Source organism: Polyergus mexicanus, unplaced genomic scaffold (genome assembly GCF_030449975.1).
Source record: "Polyergus mexicanus isolate NDT 795.1 unplaced genomic scaffold, iyPolMexi1.0 SCAF_3, whole genome shotgun sequence".
NCBI classification, from domain to species: Eukaryota; Metazoa; Arthropoda; class Insecta; order Hymenoptera; family Formicidae; genus Polyergus; species Polyergus mexicanus.
Genome location: NW_027223323.1, coordinates 10543628 through 10564035, shown reverse-complemented (window position 1 = coordinate 10564035; position 20408 = coordinate 10543628). Strand labels below are relative to the sequence as shown.

General features: G+C 31.1%; 1 protein-coding gene and 1 pseudogene across 1 annotated transcript in view; one reads left to right on the top strand and one right to left on the bottom strand.

Annotated features, from left to right (window-relative positions):
- LOC138944956 (fatty acid synthase-like) overlaps window positions 1–9917 on the bottom strand; it is a 35107-nt gene extending 25190 nt beyond the window's left edge. The window contains exons 1-3 of the mRNA XM_070316050.1: window positions 9780–9917; window positions 869–1061; window positions 442–692 (exon numbers count right to left, since the gene is read on the bottom strand). Coding sequence (XP_070172151.1) covers window positions 442–692; window positions 869–1040 — 423 coding nt within the window. The 5' untranslated portion in view covers window positions 1041–1061; window positions 9780–9917. The remainder of the gene's footprint in view (window positions 1–441; window positions 693–868; window positions 1062–9779) is intronic.
- A 7126-nt stretch (window positions 9918–17043) lies between these two features.
- On the top strand, window positions 17044–18513 carry LOC138944955 (uncharacterized; annotated as a pseudogene).
- Window positions 18514–20408: the final 1895 nt, after the last annotated feature.

The following is a 20408-nucleotide window of genomic DNA, read 5'->3' as shown; positions in this document are numbered from 1 at the left end:
AATAAAGGAATTATTATTGAATAAAGTCTGATCAATCAGCGCCGACCTTTAGCCGGGCGCACGTCGGTGAGCCGCGCACTTGGTAGTATGCGGCGGTGTACACTTCACGGCGCGCGGCTCTGACGCAAGCGCACTGACGTGCGACCGACTAATTGGTGCTGATTGGCCAGACTTTACTCAATAATAACTCTTTTATTAAGCGTTATAAAAAAAATGATTCAGGATTTTTCAATTCAGTTTGAGCCAATCTACCTGCACACTTCAGGTATGAAAATTATCGGACAACTTGTATACATATATAAATATTTCATATAAATATTTTCTCCATATTTAGCAATATTTTTGTATACATAATAATATATTTATATACTTTTAAAAGCGCGTTTGTTTTTTATCGATTTCTGATATTAAATTACTGAATAACCAATACGAATCACATACGTGAGGTTTTTCGTATATTAATGACCGATGTGAATCACAAATAGTTATTGCTGTAATAACGCTTGTGTTAGTTCCTTGTAATTCTGCAGGATTTACACCCGCATCAATAATTGCTTCATAGGTATGCTCAAATAAGATTCTGTATCCAGGATCAATCACATGAACTTCTTCGACCGATATGTTAAAGAATTCAGCGTCAAATTTTTCTATATTATTGATTTTTCCTATTCGAGGAGGCATCTCGAAGATAACTGTTAAAATATTAAATAATTTGGATAAATATAATATTGTCATATTATTAAATCATGGATAACAAATTAGACTAAAATATTTGTAAAGATATATTTTATATATGTAATTTTATTTATTTATGTATATAATTATATGTGAACTTTTTTCAGATAGTTTTGAGAAAAAATTTTATTACAGTTGGTCCAGCGTTGATGATCGCTCGAACCAAGATCCATTTTATTGAAAAGATTGTCCTGAAATTCTTTTATATTGTTACAATTAGGAAATCGTCCGGCAATGCCAGAGATAACAATTTCTTCTTTAGCATCAACGCTGACATATGGATTGAAACACTTGTTTTTTTCCATCTTCCACAAATTCAAATAATTCTGAAAAGAGATACCAGAACTTTATTTCAGTGTTACATATACATATATATATACATATATGTAATTAAAATGACAGAAAATGAAATTTTAGAAACTATTTTTGAAACAACGGAAAGTTTAGCATAAAATATATAGAAAAAAAGAACAGTCGTACAATCAAGCGACGCGGTTGCGTAGCGACGCCAAGTATATGAAAAAATTTCTCTATGGCTTGCCAATGGTTTGCCTATGCACAAGGGCCGTGACGCTACCAAGTAGCTTATCCGGAGTTTTACGTCTAATAAAGTTTCGATGAAAATTCCTCAAAAACCAAACTATTAATCAAAAATCTGACGGCACTTTTCTTATACAATGTGGATGCAAGCTTTCGATTGCGACCAGTTTGAATAAGATTGGTGCAGTCAATTCTGAGGAATGTTAATCGTATACCAGAAATGGGACACTTTTTCTCATTTTTCTTTCAGATTTAGATTCAATCGCTCACGTACGTATGCTCGCACGCACACACGCAAAGCGACTTTGTCCCTCAACTTGAGGGCCTCAAGGCGCGTTTGCAGCGCTCATGTAGGATTATTCGCTTTAGTGTGCAAAAACGCTTTGAGAGACAATTTTGTGTATGTGCGTGCATACGTATACCCAGACAGCACAAAGATGTCCTTAGGACGTCCAAAGGGCATCCAGGACATACATGTAGGATATCCTCAGGATATCCCATTGTAATCCTCGGATCTCCTCTGGATGTCCTGAGGAAGAGTAAATGATAGCCGTATATTAACCTCTGGAGAATCCAGGGAGATCCTGTGGAACATCCTAAGGATTTTTATAGGATATGTTAGGGATATTTTTCGTATGTTTCAAGGAGCAAATTTTAAAATTTAAATATAAATTAAAATTATGTTTTGTTATTTACTGCCAATATTAAAAATCTAATATTAAAAATAGTTCACCGTTCTTTAATATTTGAGGCTTTCGTGCTGTACATGAATATTTTAGGTTTGGCTCCCGGGTTTGAGTTGTGTAATATTTTCTAAACAATCCAATATCTGAATTCCCTATGTTGGGATTGCATCAGAAATTGAACTGATAAAAAATAATTACATTTGTAATTTCCTGTCAGTTGCTCTTTGCAAGCTTTATATAATACTGTAATAAACCGCTTTCGCGAGGCGGTCGTGGATAACTCGGTCGGGATCCGGGGCTCGTGAAAGGGTATCGAGAGACGAACGATAGATGCGTTAGGTAGAATATAATTTATTGCGTTTAAATATATGTGTGTATACAGAGTGAGTGTGTGTGTGTGTAATTATTGTGTGTGTCGGTGTGTATGCGCTTGTATGTGAGCGAGTGATAAGCGAGCGAGTGCGTGTGCGAACGTGTAATATCTGCGTGGTATTTACAATGTATATCGCAAGTATGTGGGTGTGATCGTGTGTATGCAGCCAAACGCCCTCGTGTATGTGTGAGATGCGGAGTTGTCTAGCGGCGGTCGTGTCGGTCGCGGTGCATCCGAGTTACATGCACTGATCCACGGATGCACGGTGCGGTATGCGATTTCGGCGGATTCGCAAATATATCGATTACTTGCGTGGATCTGGATTTCGGCAGGAGCCGCTAGCTACCGGGCGGTAATTTCGGTCGGGTCGGTGGGCGGTCCTTAAACGCGTCGGTATCGATCTGATTGCGTCGATCGATGTCGCGGCCGGTTAGATCCTCCCCCTTGAGCGGGACTTAGCGCGCCGTATTAATGGCGATTCCGGTCGCGGTAATGGCGGTCGCGGAATTACTACAAATTCGCGGATATCGCGGTATTGTTCCGTCGGGGATGATTTTCCCGTGTAATGCAGGAGTGTAACGGCTGACGGGAACACCCGTCAACGGCAGGGAACTCCCTACCGCTGGATAATTGCCGTTGCACACAGGTGGACGGATGCGAGTGAGGTGTCGAGAACTCTCGACGGAGGCTGAGTACGCCCAACCCCGTTTTCCTCTTTTTGCAATAGATCGGAAGGATCGCTCGTGGAGATGCCGCAAACTCTCGGCGGAGGCTGGGTACTCCCAACCCCGTTTTCTCTCTCTTTGAGCGGTTAGAGGATCGTAGCGGATTTCCAGGCGTCTTACAGACTCTGGCGGTTGCGGAAGATCTGGTCTCGATATGGAAAATGTGCCCTTATTTATACGCTTTCTCCGGCGGGTGCGCGTGCGTAATATGCCTGATTGTTTTAAGGCATATTGTTTAAGATTGAACCGCCGCGCGCGACTCGGGCGGTTTCGGGAACGGTCGGTACGGTTACCCGAGCGCGGCGACGGTTCCCGGTAAACAAACGCGTCTTGACGGCGGTTATAAATTTGAACGCCTTTTCTATATCTTAAAAATGGGCGCTCGGCGCCTCCGCATTATGCCCGACCGGTGTTTGTCGGGCGGCGGACTTCCGGCGGATCGACGGCCGGGTAACGGTGGAGGGATGCATCGTTACAATACTCATGACCAAATCTCAAATACGAGTTCGCGTGTCGCATAGCGGTAAACCAACGAACTAGCGGTTGAATACTATTGTTTGTAAAATTTTTGGAATGTTGCGAACAGTAACATTTCTCATGAAATATTAAATAAATAATAATTTTCGATATATGAAAATGTGAAAATCAAATTTAATTATTAATATTAAACGAAATTAACGTTAACAATTAATTGCACATGTATATGCCCTCTGGAAATCCAAAAGACATCCAATATAATAGACAGGGCAGATATATCCTACAGACATCCAGGGGTTATCCAGTGGACATTTATAGGACATTAATACTTATTATAATACTTAACATTTCTAAATTATATAAAATAGCCGACACAACTAAAAATAATTATGTATGCATATTAAACTTTTATAAATATATTTATAATAATATCTTCAAACATCCTACAAATGTCCTGAACCGTCCTGGACATATTCAGGATGATCCTGAGGATGTTTTGTGCTGTCTGGGATATGATACGTATAATAAGGTTACAATCGTAGAATAATGTATGGTATAAGATGTAATAAGGTTATAATATATTATAATCGCAGAGTAACGTATGAAAAACATTATATTGATTGAGAGACAATTTTGTGTATGTGTCGCGGAGTTTTCAATTTTAGAATATAGTATATATCGCGGAATAATGAAACGAAAAGTGATAAGAGTATCGCAGAATAGTGCAACAACGAAATGAAGTGATAAAGTGAAAAGAACTTATTAAATTTATACACTATTAATAGTGTAAGGAAGAGAAATGATTTTTTTTAAATCGATGTCATATCGCGCAAAGTTTGGTTACAGGTTACATTAATAAAACTGAGCGAATACTTACAGTGGAGTGAATCTCTGCATTATAAATTATAACATATTTGTAATAAATACATTATTGGAAAATGATTATGAATGAATCGAAGGAATATCTGAAGATTTTGATTGGCCATGTTTTCGATAACGATAAGCTGGTAATTATACGCGCAAATGCGCATTCATGTATATAATATTTATTTGTACTTTATATATAAATATAATTAATGCATAATTAATATTTTTAGGTAAACTTATAGCTAAAAGCAATGAGTTTATATTAATATAGCAATATAAATCTTGTGAGAAGTCTATCAAAAATATCATAAAAATCACAGCATTGAATACACATTTTTATTATTTGGCTTTAGAATAATAAAATGATAAAATCATATCGAAGCACTTCTATAGTGTATACAAACATTTTGCGGATCTGGAATTACTTGCTACTTTTGGTTCTGAAAACGTAAATGTTTATTTATATTTTATATATAAATATATTTAACACGTAATTAATATTTTTAGGTTGCTTACAAATGGCTAAACAATGAGTTGCATATCTACGTTAATATAGCAAAACATATCTTAGGAATTCTATCAAAAATATTATATTATATACAGTTGAATTGAAAGCGTCACAGTTATAGCGTCATAGAGCTTGAAATAGGAATGTTAAGCATTAGTCAAAGAAGAGAAATAAGGTAATAATTTTGTTTATAAATTATATAATAAAGGTTATTTATTTTCTTAGACTAAATTCTCTAAGGACAAGACTTATTGTTAATCTATTTAACTTTTTTTGATATAATGGTTGAACTTATTTTTTAAAACATGAAAAATGTGGAAATTGATTATTTGGATAAAGCTGCCTTTTGCAATATAATGTTATCAGAGAACATTAGAATATTTGTCATCAACAAAAAGTAATTCAAATTTGAATCAAAATGAGGAGGAAGAATTGATTAATGATACTAAATTGCAGATTTTATTATAGGAACGTATAAAAGTTTACAATAATTTGGCATCTGCGTTGATTAAAACAGAAGCTTACGGTGCAGTTTTAGAAAATGCGAAATATGAAGGTGCCAACTATAAAATGTTAAAGCACTACTTAGAAAAGATATTGCAAAAATCCTATCTTTTTATTTACTATCTTTAATCTTTTTAAATAAGTTTTATATATTCTTGATTTATATTTTATATGTAGAAAATTCAAATATATGTGTATGCATATTATGCGTATCATAGGAACAATGCAAATTGTTGCTATATATATATTGTATGTATCATAGAAACAATATTGAGACACAAAGGGGAATATGCAAAAGTTTATACAATCTCTTCCTCTCTCTCCACTGAATCCAAAAATTACATCCAGAAATGAAGATTATTACTACCGAATTAATGATCTTAAACGATAAAATTGCTAAATATGCAGAAGAAGATAAGTACCTATATCTCAAAATGTTAGGTGTAGTTGAAGATACTAGAAATCCATCAAAAGATATAAAAGCAAATGATAAACGTAAGTAATTAAGTAAATATAGGTGCTAATAAAAGCAAATGATAAAAGTAAATAATTAAGTAAAAATAGATGCTTTTCTTTTTCTGCGTCTTTAGCAATTCTATCTTTTAAAGTCATTAATTCTGTAGTAAATATCTTCATTTCTGGATGTAATTTTTGGATTCAGTGGAGAGAGAGAAACAGAGAGAAATTGCATAAGCTTTCACATATTCCCCTTCGTGTCTCAATATTATTCCTTCGATATGCACATATGCATATTTGAATTTTCTATATACAAAATATAAATCAAGAATATATAAAACTTATTTTAAAAAAGATTAAATATTGTGAATAAAAAGATTAAAATTTTTGCAATACTTTTCCTAGTACTAAGTAGTGTTTTGACATCTTGTAATTGACATCTCGAAACATGTTTCAAATTTTCTAAAGCTGCATCATAGGGTTTTAACCAACGCAGCTGCCTAATAATTATAAACTTTTATACGACCCTCTAATAAAATCTGCAATTTAGTATCACTAATCAATTCTTCCTCCTCATTTTGATTCAAATTTGAACTACTTTTTGTCAATGACAGATATTCTAATATTCTCCGATAACATCATATTGCAAAAGGCAGCTCTATCCGAATAAACCATCAATTTCCATGTTTCTTATTGTTTTAAAAAATAAGTTCAACCATTATGTCAAAAAAAGTTAAATAAATTAACAATAAATCTTGTCCCTAAAGAATTTAGTTTAAGAAAATATTGTAAATAATCTTTATTATATAATTTATAAACAAAATTATTACCTTATTTCTTTTCCTTGACTAATGCTCAACATTTCTATTTCGGGTTCAAATTCTGACACTTTCAATTCAACTGTCTATGTAATATTTTTGATAAAATTCCCACAAGATTTGTTTTCTTATTTAATATAACATGCAACTCATTGCTTAGCTATTTGTAAATGACCTAAAAATATTAATTACGCATTGATTACATTTATATATAAAATCTAAATAAAGATTTATACATTTCCAAAACTAAACGTTACGAATAATTCCAGATCCACAAAATGTTTGTAAATTATAGAAGTGCTTCGATATGATTTCATCATTTCATTATTCTTTATGCCAATTAAAAATGTGTATTTAATGCTGTTGTGTTTATGATATTTTTGGTAGAATTCTCACAACATTTATTTTGCTATTAACATAAACTCATTGCTTAGCCATATTTATGTTAACTTAAAAATATTAATTATGCATTAATTACATTTATGTAAAATTAAATAAACATTATATACAAATGCGCGTTCGCGAGTATAATTATGAACTTATCGTTTTCGAAAACATAGTCAGCGAAAATCTTCCATAATCATTTTTCAACAATGTATTTATGACAAATATGTTAATTGACAATGCACAGATTGACTCAAATGTAAACATTTGCTCAGTTTTGCTAATATAATCAACTTTGCTTAATATGACATTGATTAGAAGAAATCACTTCCCTTCCTTGCACTATTCCGCGATTTTCTTAGTGACTTTATTACCCACTTTATTAATTTTCTTCTTGTGTTGCACTATTCCGCGATATATAAACATATTTAATAAATCAATAAATGCAACAAATATTTGATCTTTTTTGCTTATATCATTTATTAGAATACATTTTAGAAGGAATTATATACTGTTAAAATGTATGTGTTTATTCAAGAGAATGGACTTGTGTCATATTCATATTAAATGTATGAATAAGAAACAAGTCCATCTTCCTAATAAAAACAATTTCCTTCCTATTGTTTTCTATATTTTGATATTTATTCAGTTATATTATTATTATGGATTATACGGTTTGTATACAGTTTTATTTCTGTATTAAAATTATCTATAAAAATAAGATAGATAAGTGCTTGATACTTAAGATTATTTATATAATCTTGTATTCAATATACTTATATTCAATATGGTATAAGCTTTGTAAATATATAATGTTTATATAATCCCTTTTTAAAAAAAATTTCCTTTCTATTGAATAAATTAAAAAAAAATCGTATCCATATTAATACTGCATAATGTAGTATTTTATATTTTGCAGGAAAAATGTTAAATTTTAAATTTATACAAAAAGCAATGAGATCCCACAAAAAAACTTCACAAGGTAAAAAAAAATACGTCAAGTATATAAAAAAGTTCCAAATTGTACGTAAAAAAAGTTTAATATTTACCATTAAAAAATAACTTTAAAAAAATTTTTCCTTGAAAAATAATTTTCATAAATAATAAAAAACTAAAAAATGATTTTCCTGTAAAAAGTAATCCTAAAAGATAAAAACCTTTAAAAAATTAAAAATCAAAACTAAATATGAAATCAAGTTAACTAGCCAAGTACATAGAAACAGTTCAGTTTGTAATTTGAAATAATATTTGTTTGATAAAATCAGTCTTGCATTTATAGAAATATTATAGATTTTCTCGAGAAAATTTAAATGCGCTTTATTTTTATAGAATTACGTTGTTATGTCCCCCCCTCCCAAATAAATATTATATATAATATATAAAATAGCACCATTATATTGCGGATTTTATTACAAATGGTACATCGTGAAACTACTTAACTCTTAATGCAATAACGTCGTTCACATCGATTAATTTCGAGTTTAAAAGTGCCCCGTACCAAACTGATCGAGTTGTTTTGAAGTTAATCGTAAGCTTTATCAGATAGGCCTGTAACGAAAAAGTTTAAAATTAAAGTGAGATAAAAAAACTTGGCGTGCCCGAGTCGCATTATAAGTCATTTATTTTTATTAATATATTGATAATGATTTCTGATAATTAAAATTGATAATGATTTTTGATAATCTTTTGGAAATTTTTATTTCAGATCGGGCACGCCAAGCATTTGTATGTCACTTTAATTTTAAACTTTTTCGTTACAGGCCTATCTGATAAAGCTTACGATTAACTTCAAAACAACTCGATCAGTTTGGTACGGGGCACTTTTAAACTCGAAATTAATCGATAACAACGTAATTCTATAAAAATAAAGCGCATTTAAATTTTCTCGAGAAAATCTATAATATTTCTATAAATGCAAGACTGATTTTATCAAACAAATATTATTTCAAATTACAAACTGAACTGTTTCTATGTACTTGGCTAGTTAACTTGATTTCATATTTAGTTTTGATTTTTAATTTTTTAAAGGTCTTTATCTTTTAGGATTACTTTTTACAGGAAAATCATTTTTTAGTTTTTTATTATTTATGAAAATTATTTTTCAAGGAAAAATTTTTTTAAAGTTATTTTTTAAGGGTAAATTTTAAACTTTTTTTACGTACAAGTTGGGATTTTTTTATATTTTAAATTTTTTATAGTTTTCCAGGTAAGTATGTATAAAATAAAAGTTTTTTTAAATAATCAATGACTTAATCGTAGTATAGCAAGATTGGTTTAATTATTCAAAATTTCAACATCATTATTTAGAAATTTGCTGATAAAAAAAAAGTTTTCTCTCTAAAATAAATTATGACTATATAAATGTATCATTATTATGTAAGAACAATTATTAAGACGATTATAAGACATAAAATGTAGCATTATTATTAAGAGACAAAAAAGATTTCCGAATTTTAAGTTTCAAGATATTGAAAAACAGATTTAAATAAAAAAAATTTGCAGAATAAAAACGTAGCATAGATGTTTAGAATATTTAGAGCAAAAAGGAGATCAATAAAACTATAAACTTTATTTCACGTTTGCTCAAATTATGAGCACTATATTGTGCACATGATTCAGTTACATACAAAAATAATCTTTGAAATAACTTACTCAAAAATCAAAAAAATTTATATATGATAAAAAACAAGAAAAATTTATACTCACCACGATCAATTTTCAAATAATTTTTTTTTACTGACAGTAACTCTATTAAAAACAGAACTTTATAGAACTGGCTAATACATATGATGACTTACACCATAGAGCAAAACGTGCCACACTATCTGTTAAATCAGATATGAACTGCGTGATAACTACTCAATATATAACATCTTCACTTCCGGAAAAATAAGTAGCAAAAATCAATTGAATATTCAATTAAAATCACTTTATATACATTGTGTCAAAGTTTAGCGGTTATGCAATCATAAAGTAAGAACGTTAAAGTAGTATAAGTTATTTTATATTTTAATCTGACATATTTTGATATAAAAAATTAAATATCGTGTAAATTATTTATAATCTTACCGTAAGATTATTGAAAACTAAATATTTTACGAGATATTTAATTTTTTATATCAAAATATGTCAGATTAAAATATAAAATAACTCAAGAAGTACTTAATAAAAAAATACTTTTTCCATACGATTTTTATTCAAAACGTTTTTCTCTAAAATGCTTCGTTTTTGAAAGAAAAAAGTATACGAGTGGTTTAGGACACCCTATATATATATATATATATGTATATATATATTCGATGCTTTATAACTGCGCATAAGTTTGAACAAACAATGCATCTCGCATGAATATTCGCAAAATACTACTTTAACGTTCTTATTTTATGATTGCATAACCGCTAAACTTTGACACAATGTATATAAAGTGATTTTAATTGAATGTATAATTGATTTCTGCCACCTATTTTTCAGGAAATGAACATGTTATATATTGATATACAAGGTGTCCTAGACCACCCGTACATTCCTTTTCTTTCAAAAATTAAGCGATTCAGCGATAAAATGCTTAGTTTTTGAAAGAAAAGGGTATACGAGTGGTCTAGGACACCCTGTATATACTGGATGGCCCATTTTAATCCATACAGTCGAATATCTCAAAAACCAAGCCCGGAAAAGAAAAATGTTTCAAACAAAAGTTGTGTGGCTTCAAGGGGGCCATAAGATGTTGACAATTATTTGACCTTGGAAAATCATTTAAAGGTCATGTGAAGGTCAACTTTAAAATCTTAAATGGAAACCCCCATTTTTTATTCAGTATTCTTATAGCTGACATCGAGAGCTTTCCAAAACACTATAATAAAGTATTTTTCTATTAAGTACTTTTTGAGTTATTTTATATTTTAATCTGACATATTTTGATATAAAAAATAAAATATTTCGTAAAATATTAAGTTTTCGATAATATTACCGTAATACTTCTATGTACAGAATAATAAGACAAATTAATTAGTGCCAAAAAAAAACAAATAATTGTTTTAAAAAATACAATGTAAATAATTTTCTTAAAAACAATTTTTTTTTTTGTACTAATTGATTTGTCTCATTATTCTGTACATAGAAGTATTACGGTAAGATTATCAAAAACTAAATATTTTACGAGATATTTAATTTTTTATATCAAAATATGTCAGATTAAAATATAAAATAACTCAAAAAGTACTTAATAAAAAATACTTTGTTATAGTGTTTTGGAAAGCTCTCGATGTCAGCTACAAGAATGTTAAATAAAAAATGGGAGTTTCCATTTAAGATTTCAAAGTTGACCTTCACATGACCTTCAAATGGTTTTCCAAGGTCAAACCAATGGTACCATCTTATGGCCCCCTCGAAACCAAACAACTTTTGTCTGAAACATTTTTCTCTTCCGGGCTTGGTTTTTGAGATATTTGACTGGATGGATTAAAATGGGCCACCCAGTATATATATATATGTATATGTATATATATAATATATATTCGCGATGCTTTATAACTGCGCATAAGTTTGAACAAACAATGCATCTCGCATGAATAATCGCAAAATACTACTTTAACGTTCTTACTTTATGATTGTATAACCGCTAAACCTTGACACAATGTATGTAAAATGATTTTAATTGAATGTATAATTGATTTCTGCCATCTATTTTTCCGGAAGTGAAGATGTTATATATTCGTATACAAGGTGTTCTAGACCACCCGTACATTCCTTTTCTTTCAAGAATTTAGCATTTCAGAGAAAAACGTTTTCAACAAAAATTGTATGGTTTTGAGGGGAATATAAGATGGTGTCATTGGTTTGACCTTGGATGGCATCGTTAAGGTCAAGTCAAGGACACCTTTAATTTCTTAAATGGAACCCCCTATTTTTCATTACATATTCTTGTGGCTTATCTCGAGAGCTTTCCAAAACACTATAATAAAATATTTTTTCATTAAGTACTTTTTGAGTTATTTTATATTTTAATCTGACATATTTTGATATAAAAAATTAAATATCTCGTAAAATATTCAGTTTTCAATAATTTTACCGTAATACTTTTATGTATAAAATAATGAGACAAATCAATTAGAATAAAAAAATTATTATTTTTAAGAAAATTATTTACAATGTAGTTTTTAAAACAATTATTTGTTTTTTTTGGCACTAATTAATTTGTCTTATTATTCTGTACATAGAAGTATTACGGTAAAATTATCGAAAACTGAATATTTTACGAAATATTTTATTTTTTATATCAAAATATGTCAGATTAAAATATAAAATAACTCAAAAAGTACTTAATAAAAAAATATTTTGTTATAGTGTTTTGGAAAGCTCTCGATGTCAGCTACAAGAATACTTAATAAAAAATGGGGGTTTGCATTTAAGATTTTAAAGTTGACCTTCACATGACCTTCAAATGATTTTCCAAGGTCAAATCATTGTCACCATCTTATGGCCCCCTTGAAGCCACACAACTTATGTTTGAAACATTTTTCGATTTAACGCAGTCTTTCTGATATATTTGAGTGGGCCCTTTAAAATGGGACACCCTGTATATCTATTATATAGTGTAGTACTCTATTAGAAAAATACTTGAGCAAAGGAAGGTCGCAATGCTCAGCCATTTCCCAAAAAATTTGATTTTAATAATATTTAAATAATATATTTTCTTATATACAGCTGTGTTAGCTCGATTATTGAGAATGCGACGTAGCTCGGGCATTAAAGCGGGTGACCACCACGCATCAGACCCGGGTTCAATTCTTGTCCCTGGTACTTTTTTTCTCATTCTTTTTTATACAATCTAGCAACGAATATTTATTCATGTAAAATAAAGTTAATTAAATTAAATTTTTTTTAATTGCATTTTTGGAAAGCAATTTTCTTTTAATTTATTCAATTTAATTTATTCAATTTTAATTTATTATTTTATACATTCTATCCGATACAAAACAAAGTAAATAAAACGCCACTTTTTGAACATAATTATAATTTAATACAAAATTACAACAAGTAATTACGACAAGTATATCATCCGAATAATTGTAATCGATCTGTAGAGAATGTTGATGTTACTGATAATAAGGATGAATAAGTTTTGACACATTTGTTTGTAATTTTGTATTAAATTATAACTATGTTCAAATAGTGGCGTTTTATTTGCTTTATTTTATATTGAGTAGAATGCATAAAATAATAAGGTTGTAAGTTTAACAAAAATTATGCTCAGTTTCATGAATAAATTAAAAGAAAATTGCCTTCCGAAAGTGCAAATTAAAAAAAATTTAATTTAATTAACTTTATTTTACATGAATAAGTATTCGTTGTTAGATTGTATGAAAAAAGAATGAGAAAAAGAGTGGCAGGGACAAGAATTGAACCCGGGTTGGATGCGTGATACTCACGCGCTTAATGCCCGAGCTACACCGCTTTTTCGCTAATTGATATAACGGAGCCAGATATATGAAAGCCATATTGTTTAAATCATTTTCTTGGAAATGGCTAAGCATTGCGCTCTATCCCTTTGCTCAAGTATTTTTCTAATAGAGTACTACACTATAAAAGCCTTTTTCAATTCGGTAATCCTAAAGTCGCGTCCTCCCCTGCTAGTCACAGGAACGTGCGCATCATAAATGTAATAGCACAATACTCTAGTTCTCTAGTAGTAGAGGTTCTCATTAAAATTTTCTATTCAATATTTTATTTTGTATTAATAACAAAAATAATTATTATTCTATTATTAATTACGTATATGTACGTTCTATAACAATTCAAAATATTTATGTTTTATGGTTATCAAAGTATTGTGCTATCACATTTGTGATACGCACGTTCTTGAAACTAACAATAAGTGATGCGCTCCTTAGTTACGATTTACAATGCAGTGATGCGTTGCTAGGGAGCGAGGGATAAGAGGGGAGCAGCGAGCAGTAGACGTGAGCTAAAAAATCCAGCCGAAAGTTACATATAAATCCCAGTTCACTTATATCAGTGCTGCTGGGATTTACTTGCACATTTCGGCCCGATTCTGTGGCTCACGCCTATTGCCCCCCACTCACCGCTCGTGCGTTAGCAACGAGTCGCCAGATATGCGTGACTAAGGACCGCGACGCTTCGTTTCAGGAGCGTTTATATGTAAGAATGCCCAAATATAATAATAAGACAATACTTTTCTAAATACACCGCGAAAATTCTTAGAATTAAAAGTTTTTCTTCAATATTTTATAATTTATTGATATAAAATATTGACGAAAAACTTTTAATTATAGAAAAGTATTGTCTTATTATTATATTTAGGCATTCTTATATACGGACGCTCCTGAGACAAAGCGTCGCGTTCCTTAGTTACGCGTATCTGGAGACTCGTTGCTAACGCACGAGCAGTGAGTGGGGAACAATAGGCGTAAGTCACGAAATCGGGCCAAAATGTGCAAGTAAATCCCAGCACTTATATGATAAGTCGTTGAATAGGGTTCTTATTCCTACCGCAGCATCTTTATTCCTATGTCGCCACCGTCAACTCGGAGTTTCACGGTGACTCAGGAGCCTTAAATTATATTTTTGGTAAAAATTTTATTGCATTTAATATTGTTAATAGCTTTGAATATATTTTAAAATCATCATATTTTTTTTACATATCTTATTTTTTAATTATTTTTAAGGAAAAATATATGAAAATCATAAAAATATAAAAACTTAAAAATATATAACGCATTTAAAGATAGATCTATTTCTACATATACATGCAGAGTATGCACATGTGTAGCAATCGTATCAACGTATGCAGGTAGAGCGGGTTAGTTCGAGTAGGAAAGTCTTCTACTTTTGCAGTAATTATTGTATAGAAATTAATTTTAAAACAACTGTCAATTCGCGCGAGTGCAAGCGCGTTGCGAGAAGAGACATTTTAGGCCTAGTTGCACCGATATTACTTTGGCATTAAGAGAATGCCGCAGCGACGGGCGAGCTCCGATGGGTGAACGCCCACATCTAAGTGTAACTAAAAGTGTCGGTATATTACCAACGCTTTATAGTTACATTACCGATATCATTATGCAGAGTAATGGAGTCAAGAATATGTGCATACTTTGGAAAGAACAATAAAATATAAGCTTCTCGCATTGTGTTAAATATGTAGAGACAGAAAATATGTTGAATTTCTACTCTATTTCTGTTCTATCGTCTCGTAGAAGTAACGACTTTACATAGATATCTGTTTGTGTCGCATAAATATTTTGAATACAAATCTATAATATTGTTCATATATTATCTCTTTTGATTTTATCATAGTATATATATATATATATATATATATATATATATATATATATATAATCAATTTTATATATATATACATATATATGGTATATGATACATATACCCAGCAAACATCGAATATATCTGCCATATAACATAGATGTAACATGTGCACTTTAATTATGTACATGTTATATATATAATAATCATATCTTGATTTGCTAGATTATAATTTATGCAGTACAGTTCGAAAAAATTGAACTAAATATATTATAATATTTTAAAATATTATATGGATGTAAATATATAATACATATAATTTTGAATATGATGATAAATCTTTATCATCGACAGTATATCGGTATAATCGATATGACTGAGGACTAATGAGTAATATACATATTTATGAAAATTATTTTTCAAGGAAAAATTTTTTTTAAAGTTATTTTTTAAGGATAAATATTAAACTTTTTTTACGTAGAAGTTGGGATTTTTTTATATACTTAGCGTTTTTTTTTTTTTTTTTTTTTATTCATTTATTCCCATTATTATATTCTTTTATAAAACCGATACATTCCCAGACAGCACAAGGATGTCCTTAGGACGTCCAAAAGGCATCCAAGACATACATGTAGGATATCCTCAGGATATCCGATTGTAATCCTCAGATCCCCTCTGGATGTCCTGAGGAAGAGAAAATGATAGCCATATATTAACCTCTGGAAAATCCAGGGAGATCCTGTGGAACATCCTAAGGATTTTTATAGGATATGTTAGGGATATTTTTCGTATGTTTCAAGAAGCAAATTTAAAAATTTAAATATAAATTAAAATTATTTTGTTATTTACTGCCAATATTAAAAATCTAATATTAAAAATAGTTCGCCGTTCTTTAATATTTGAGGCTTTCGTGCTGTACATGAATATTTTAGGTTTGGCTCCCGGGTTTGAGTTGTGTAATATTTTCTAAACAATCCAATATCTGAATTCCCTATGTTCGGATTGCAACAGAAATTGAACTGATAGAAAATAATTACATTTGTAATTTCCTCATCAGTTGCTCTTTGCAAGCTTTATATAATTCTCATGACCAAATCTCTAATACGAGTTCGCGTGTCGCATAGCGGTAAACCAACGAACTAGCGGTTGAATACTATTGTTTGTAAAGTTTTTGGAATGTTGCGAACAGTAACATTTCTCATGAAATATTAAATAAATAATAATTTTGGATATATGAAAATGTGCGCATCAAATTCAATTATTAATATTAAACGAAATTAATGTTAACAATTAATTGCACATGTATATGTCCTCTGGAAATCCAAAAAACATCCAATATAATAGACAGGGCAGATATATCCTATAGACATCCAGGGGTTATCCAGTGGACATTTATAGGACATTAATACTTATTATAATACTTAACATTTCTAAATTATATTAAATAGCCCAGACAACTAAAAATAATTATGTATGCATATTAAATTTTTATAAATATATTTATAATAATATCTTAAAACATCCTACAAATGTCCTGAACCGTCCTGGACATATTCAGGATGATCCTGAGGATGTTTTGTGCTGTCTGGGTTATTTTTACCATTCTCCTACTCATCCACTTGCCTCCACTAATGAAGGTCGTTTTCATTTCAATCCGTTCAATAACCTTGAGGACACACATTGTCACGAAATGGAGATTGTTATCGATCCACACACGTTCAAAGATAAAGAACAACATTTTTTACACATAAATGAAAAGTGGTTTGCTAATCTGTCCTCCACCCCTGTACCGTTGGACATACAGAGCCTTATACAATTAGGAGATAATTTTAATCTCCCTATCTACAATAATAATAAACTAACCACAGAATTTATAAAAAACTTTGAAAGCAACCTTATTAAACTTGCTCCGTTAACACAAATGGCTATCAGAAACCGCGCAGTGAACATTATCAACAATTTCCTTAATTACTCGATCCCTAATGGTGAATTTAATACATGTCTAAAACATTTAATTTCTGCTTCAAAAACTTTTTTAAAACATAATGACAATCTTATTTTCACCCGTGCTGATAAGGGAAACATCACGGTCGCCTTGGATAGAGATGTGTATTTTAGGGAGGTTGAAGAATTATTGAAGGATAACAACACGTACATGGTAGTTAAAAAAGATCCGATAAATAAACTCACATCAGGTTTACGAGACTTACTGAAGAGGTGGAAAGATTCTGAATTCATCTCGGCCGCCAATTACAGATTTCTGCTTTGTAGCGATGGAGTGTTACCGAGAGCATATGGACTTCCTAAGATCCATAAACTTAATTGCCCTTTCCGACTCATTGTCTCCTCCCTTAACAGCCCTTTGTACAATCTAGCCTCGTTTATCCATGGCATAATGCTCAAAAGTTTTGCCATTGCATATAGCCACATCAATAATAGTTTTGAACTAGTTAAAAAACTTTCGGATGTACGCATCAATAAGGATTTCTCTTTGATTTCTTTGGATGTCACGTCCTTGTTCACCAATGTTCCCATCGACCTGGCTATTGAAAGTGTCTCTTCTAGATAGAATTACATCTCGACGAATTGTACCATATCGAAATTTGAGTTTATCACAGCCGTTAGATTCATTCTAAATTCTACGTATTTCACTTTTAATGGAACAATTTATCGACAAACATTTGGCACGCCTATGGGTTCCCCTCTCTCACCTATAATAGCAGACATAGTTTTACAGGACTTGGAAACTAGAGCCCTTGAAACCTTGACTTTCACACCCCCGTTTTTCGTGAGGTATGTGGATGACATCGCTTTAGCAACATCCTCCGATTCGCTCGATCACACGCTGAATATCTTCAATACTTTCCATCCACGTGTAAAATTCACGATGGAGATCGGAGTGGATAACAGACTCAATTTCTTGGATATAACCATGATTTTAGTCAACAATCAGCTGATTTTTGATTGGTACCATAAGCCTACGTTTTCGGGGAGATATTTACACTTTCTCTCTGATCATCCTTTATGTCAGAAAAGAGGCACCGTTATGGGCTTATTCGACAGAGTAATTTTACTGTCCCACCCCACATTCCATCATAAGAATTTTAAGCTTGCTGTGGAAATTCTGTTAGATAATGGCTATCCTTCATTTCATCTTTAAAGTCTTAAATGAACGCCTCAAGACCCTATTTTATAAGATTAATTCTAATCTCGACAACACAAAACAGATAGTCGAACCTGAAAAAGTTTCTTATTTCACAATACCGTACGTCCCTACAATATCAGAACAATTTAAGAACTTTACCAGAGACTTAAATGTCAAACTATCTTATCGAAGTCTTAATAAATTGAATACATTCATCAAAATTCATAAGCACTCCTGTCCAAAGTTGACTCACAGCAATGTGGTTTATAAAATTAATTGTGATAACTGCGATGCGTCATATGTGGGACAGACTAAAAGACAATTACATACTAGAATTTCAGAACATAAAAATCATATACGGAGAAACACGACGAACCATTCCGTTATAACAGACCACAGAATGACATATAACCATGATTTCAATTGGGAGAACGTTGAAATATTAGATAAAGAACCACATTTACACAAACGGTTAATTTCTGAAGTTTTACATATTAAAAGGCAGAAAAATAGTTTAAATTTTCAGACTGATAATGAGTGCCTTCCTGAGGCGTATCTTACTGTTTTAAAAAAACTCTCGAGAATTTGATTTACGTCTAATGCCATTTATACACTTAATTAATTTATCTTATATTATATCTTTATCTTATATTTTATTATATATTCATCTTATATTATATTATATTATATTTATTTCCTGCTTGTACCCTTTGACATATTATTTGACTTATTTGACATAATTTAATTTTTTATACATTGATACTGTCTGTTCCCGATTATCTTGACAACAACTGTAAGCTATATTTAAGATTCTTAGTTATTATTGATGTGTTTTTTGTGACCTTTGTTTTTTGTTCATATTCATACTTATTTTTACATCATTTTATTTATGTTAAGATTTCGCTATATATATATTATTTTTGCGACCGTACCTATCAACCGAAAGAATGTTACGTCATTTGTTTTTTAACCGTTTGACATACTGCGGTTCCTCGACACCTGTTGTCTTGTAACTGCTGTGGGCTGACTGTGTCAAGTTTTAACTATACTCCCCGCTAAACAATCGGTGCAATGAAGTCCGATGGTTCTCTTACATGTAAGTCGGTGTTGAATATTGTGTGCGTGCGCGTTCTCTCACATTAAATCGTTTTAAAGAAACCGCGCCGATTATTTACAGGCTTTATCGGGAATTTATTGTTCCGGCATGCTTGTACGCTGACTGGATTCAACTTACGACCTACTAATCGAGTAACTGCCCATCCCAGCGACACCAGTAATGCGATTTAACTTTCATGAAGATGTGAGAGATCCCCGTTATGCGTTTTCAATAATTTACTGATGAATGTTAGTAGTAGAACTAGGAGAGTTCTAACGCAGGTCCTCCGAGGGGAATGCGGGTCGAGGGGAAACCTTGCGGGCGAGGGGGCATGACGTCACGCGGGCGGAGGGGGATTTTGGTGCCGCGGGGGAATGATATCACGCGGGTGAAAGCCGATAAGGAACAATCATTCGTCCAAAGTCCTCCTTTTCCTTTACTTAATAAATATAGCATTTCTATTGATTTGTGATAAATGCTTGTATCTATATTTATCACATTTTTCTATGCTATTTGATAAATATTATTTATCAGTATTAATGTTTGATTATTTAAAAAATATGACAGTATACATATATTATTATATTATATTTATATTATATTACAAACAAATAGTGTCTCGCAAGATTGCACGTGCGGCCGAATCGGCGCGGTGTATTACAAAAGCGGGTTATTATATTTATATTATATTATATTATGAACAAATAGCGTCTCGCAAGATATAATGTTGCTTTCATGTATAGCACAATAATAAAAATCAAATAAGATTTGAATATGTTAAACATAAAAATATATTTGATATATACATGAAATT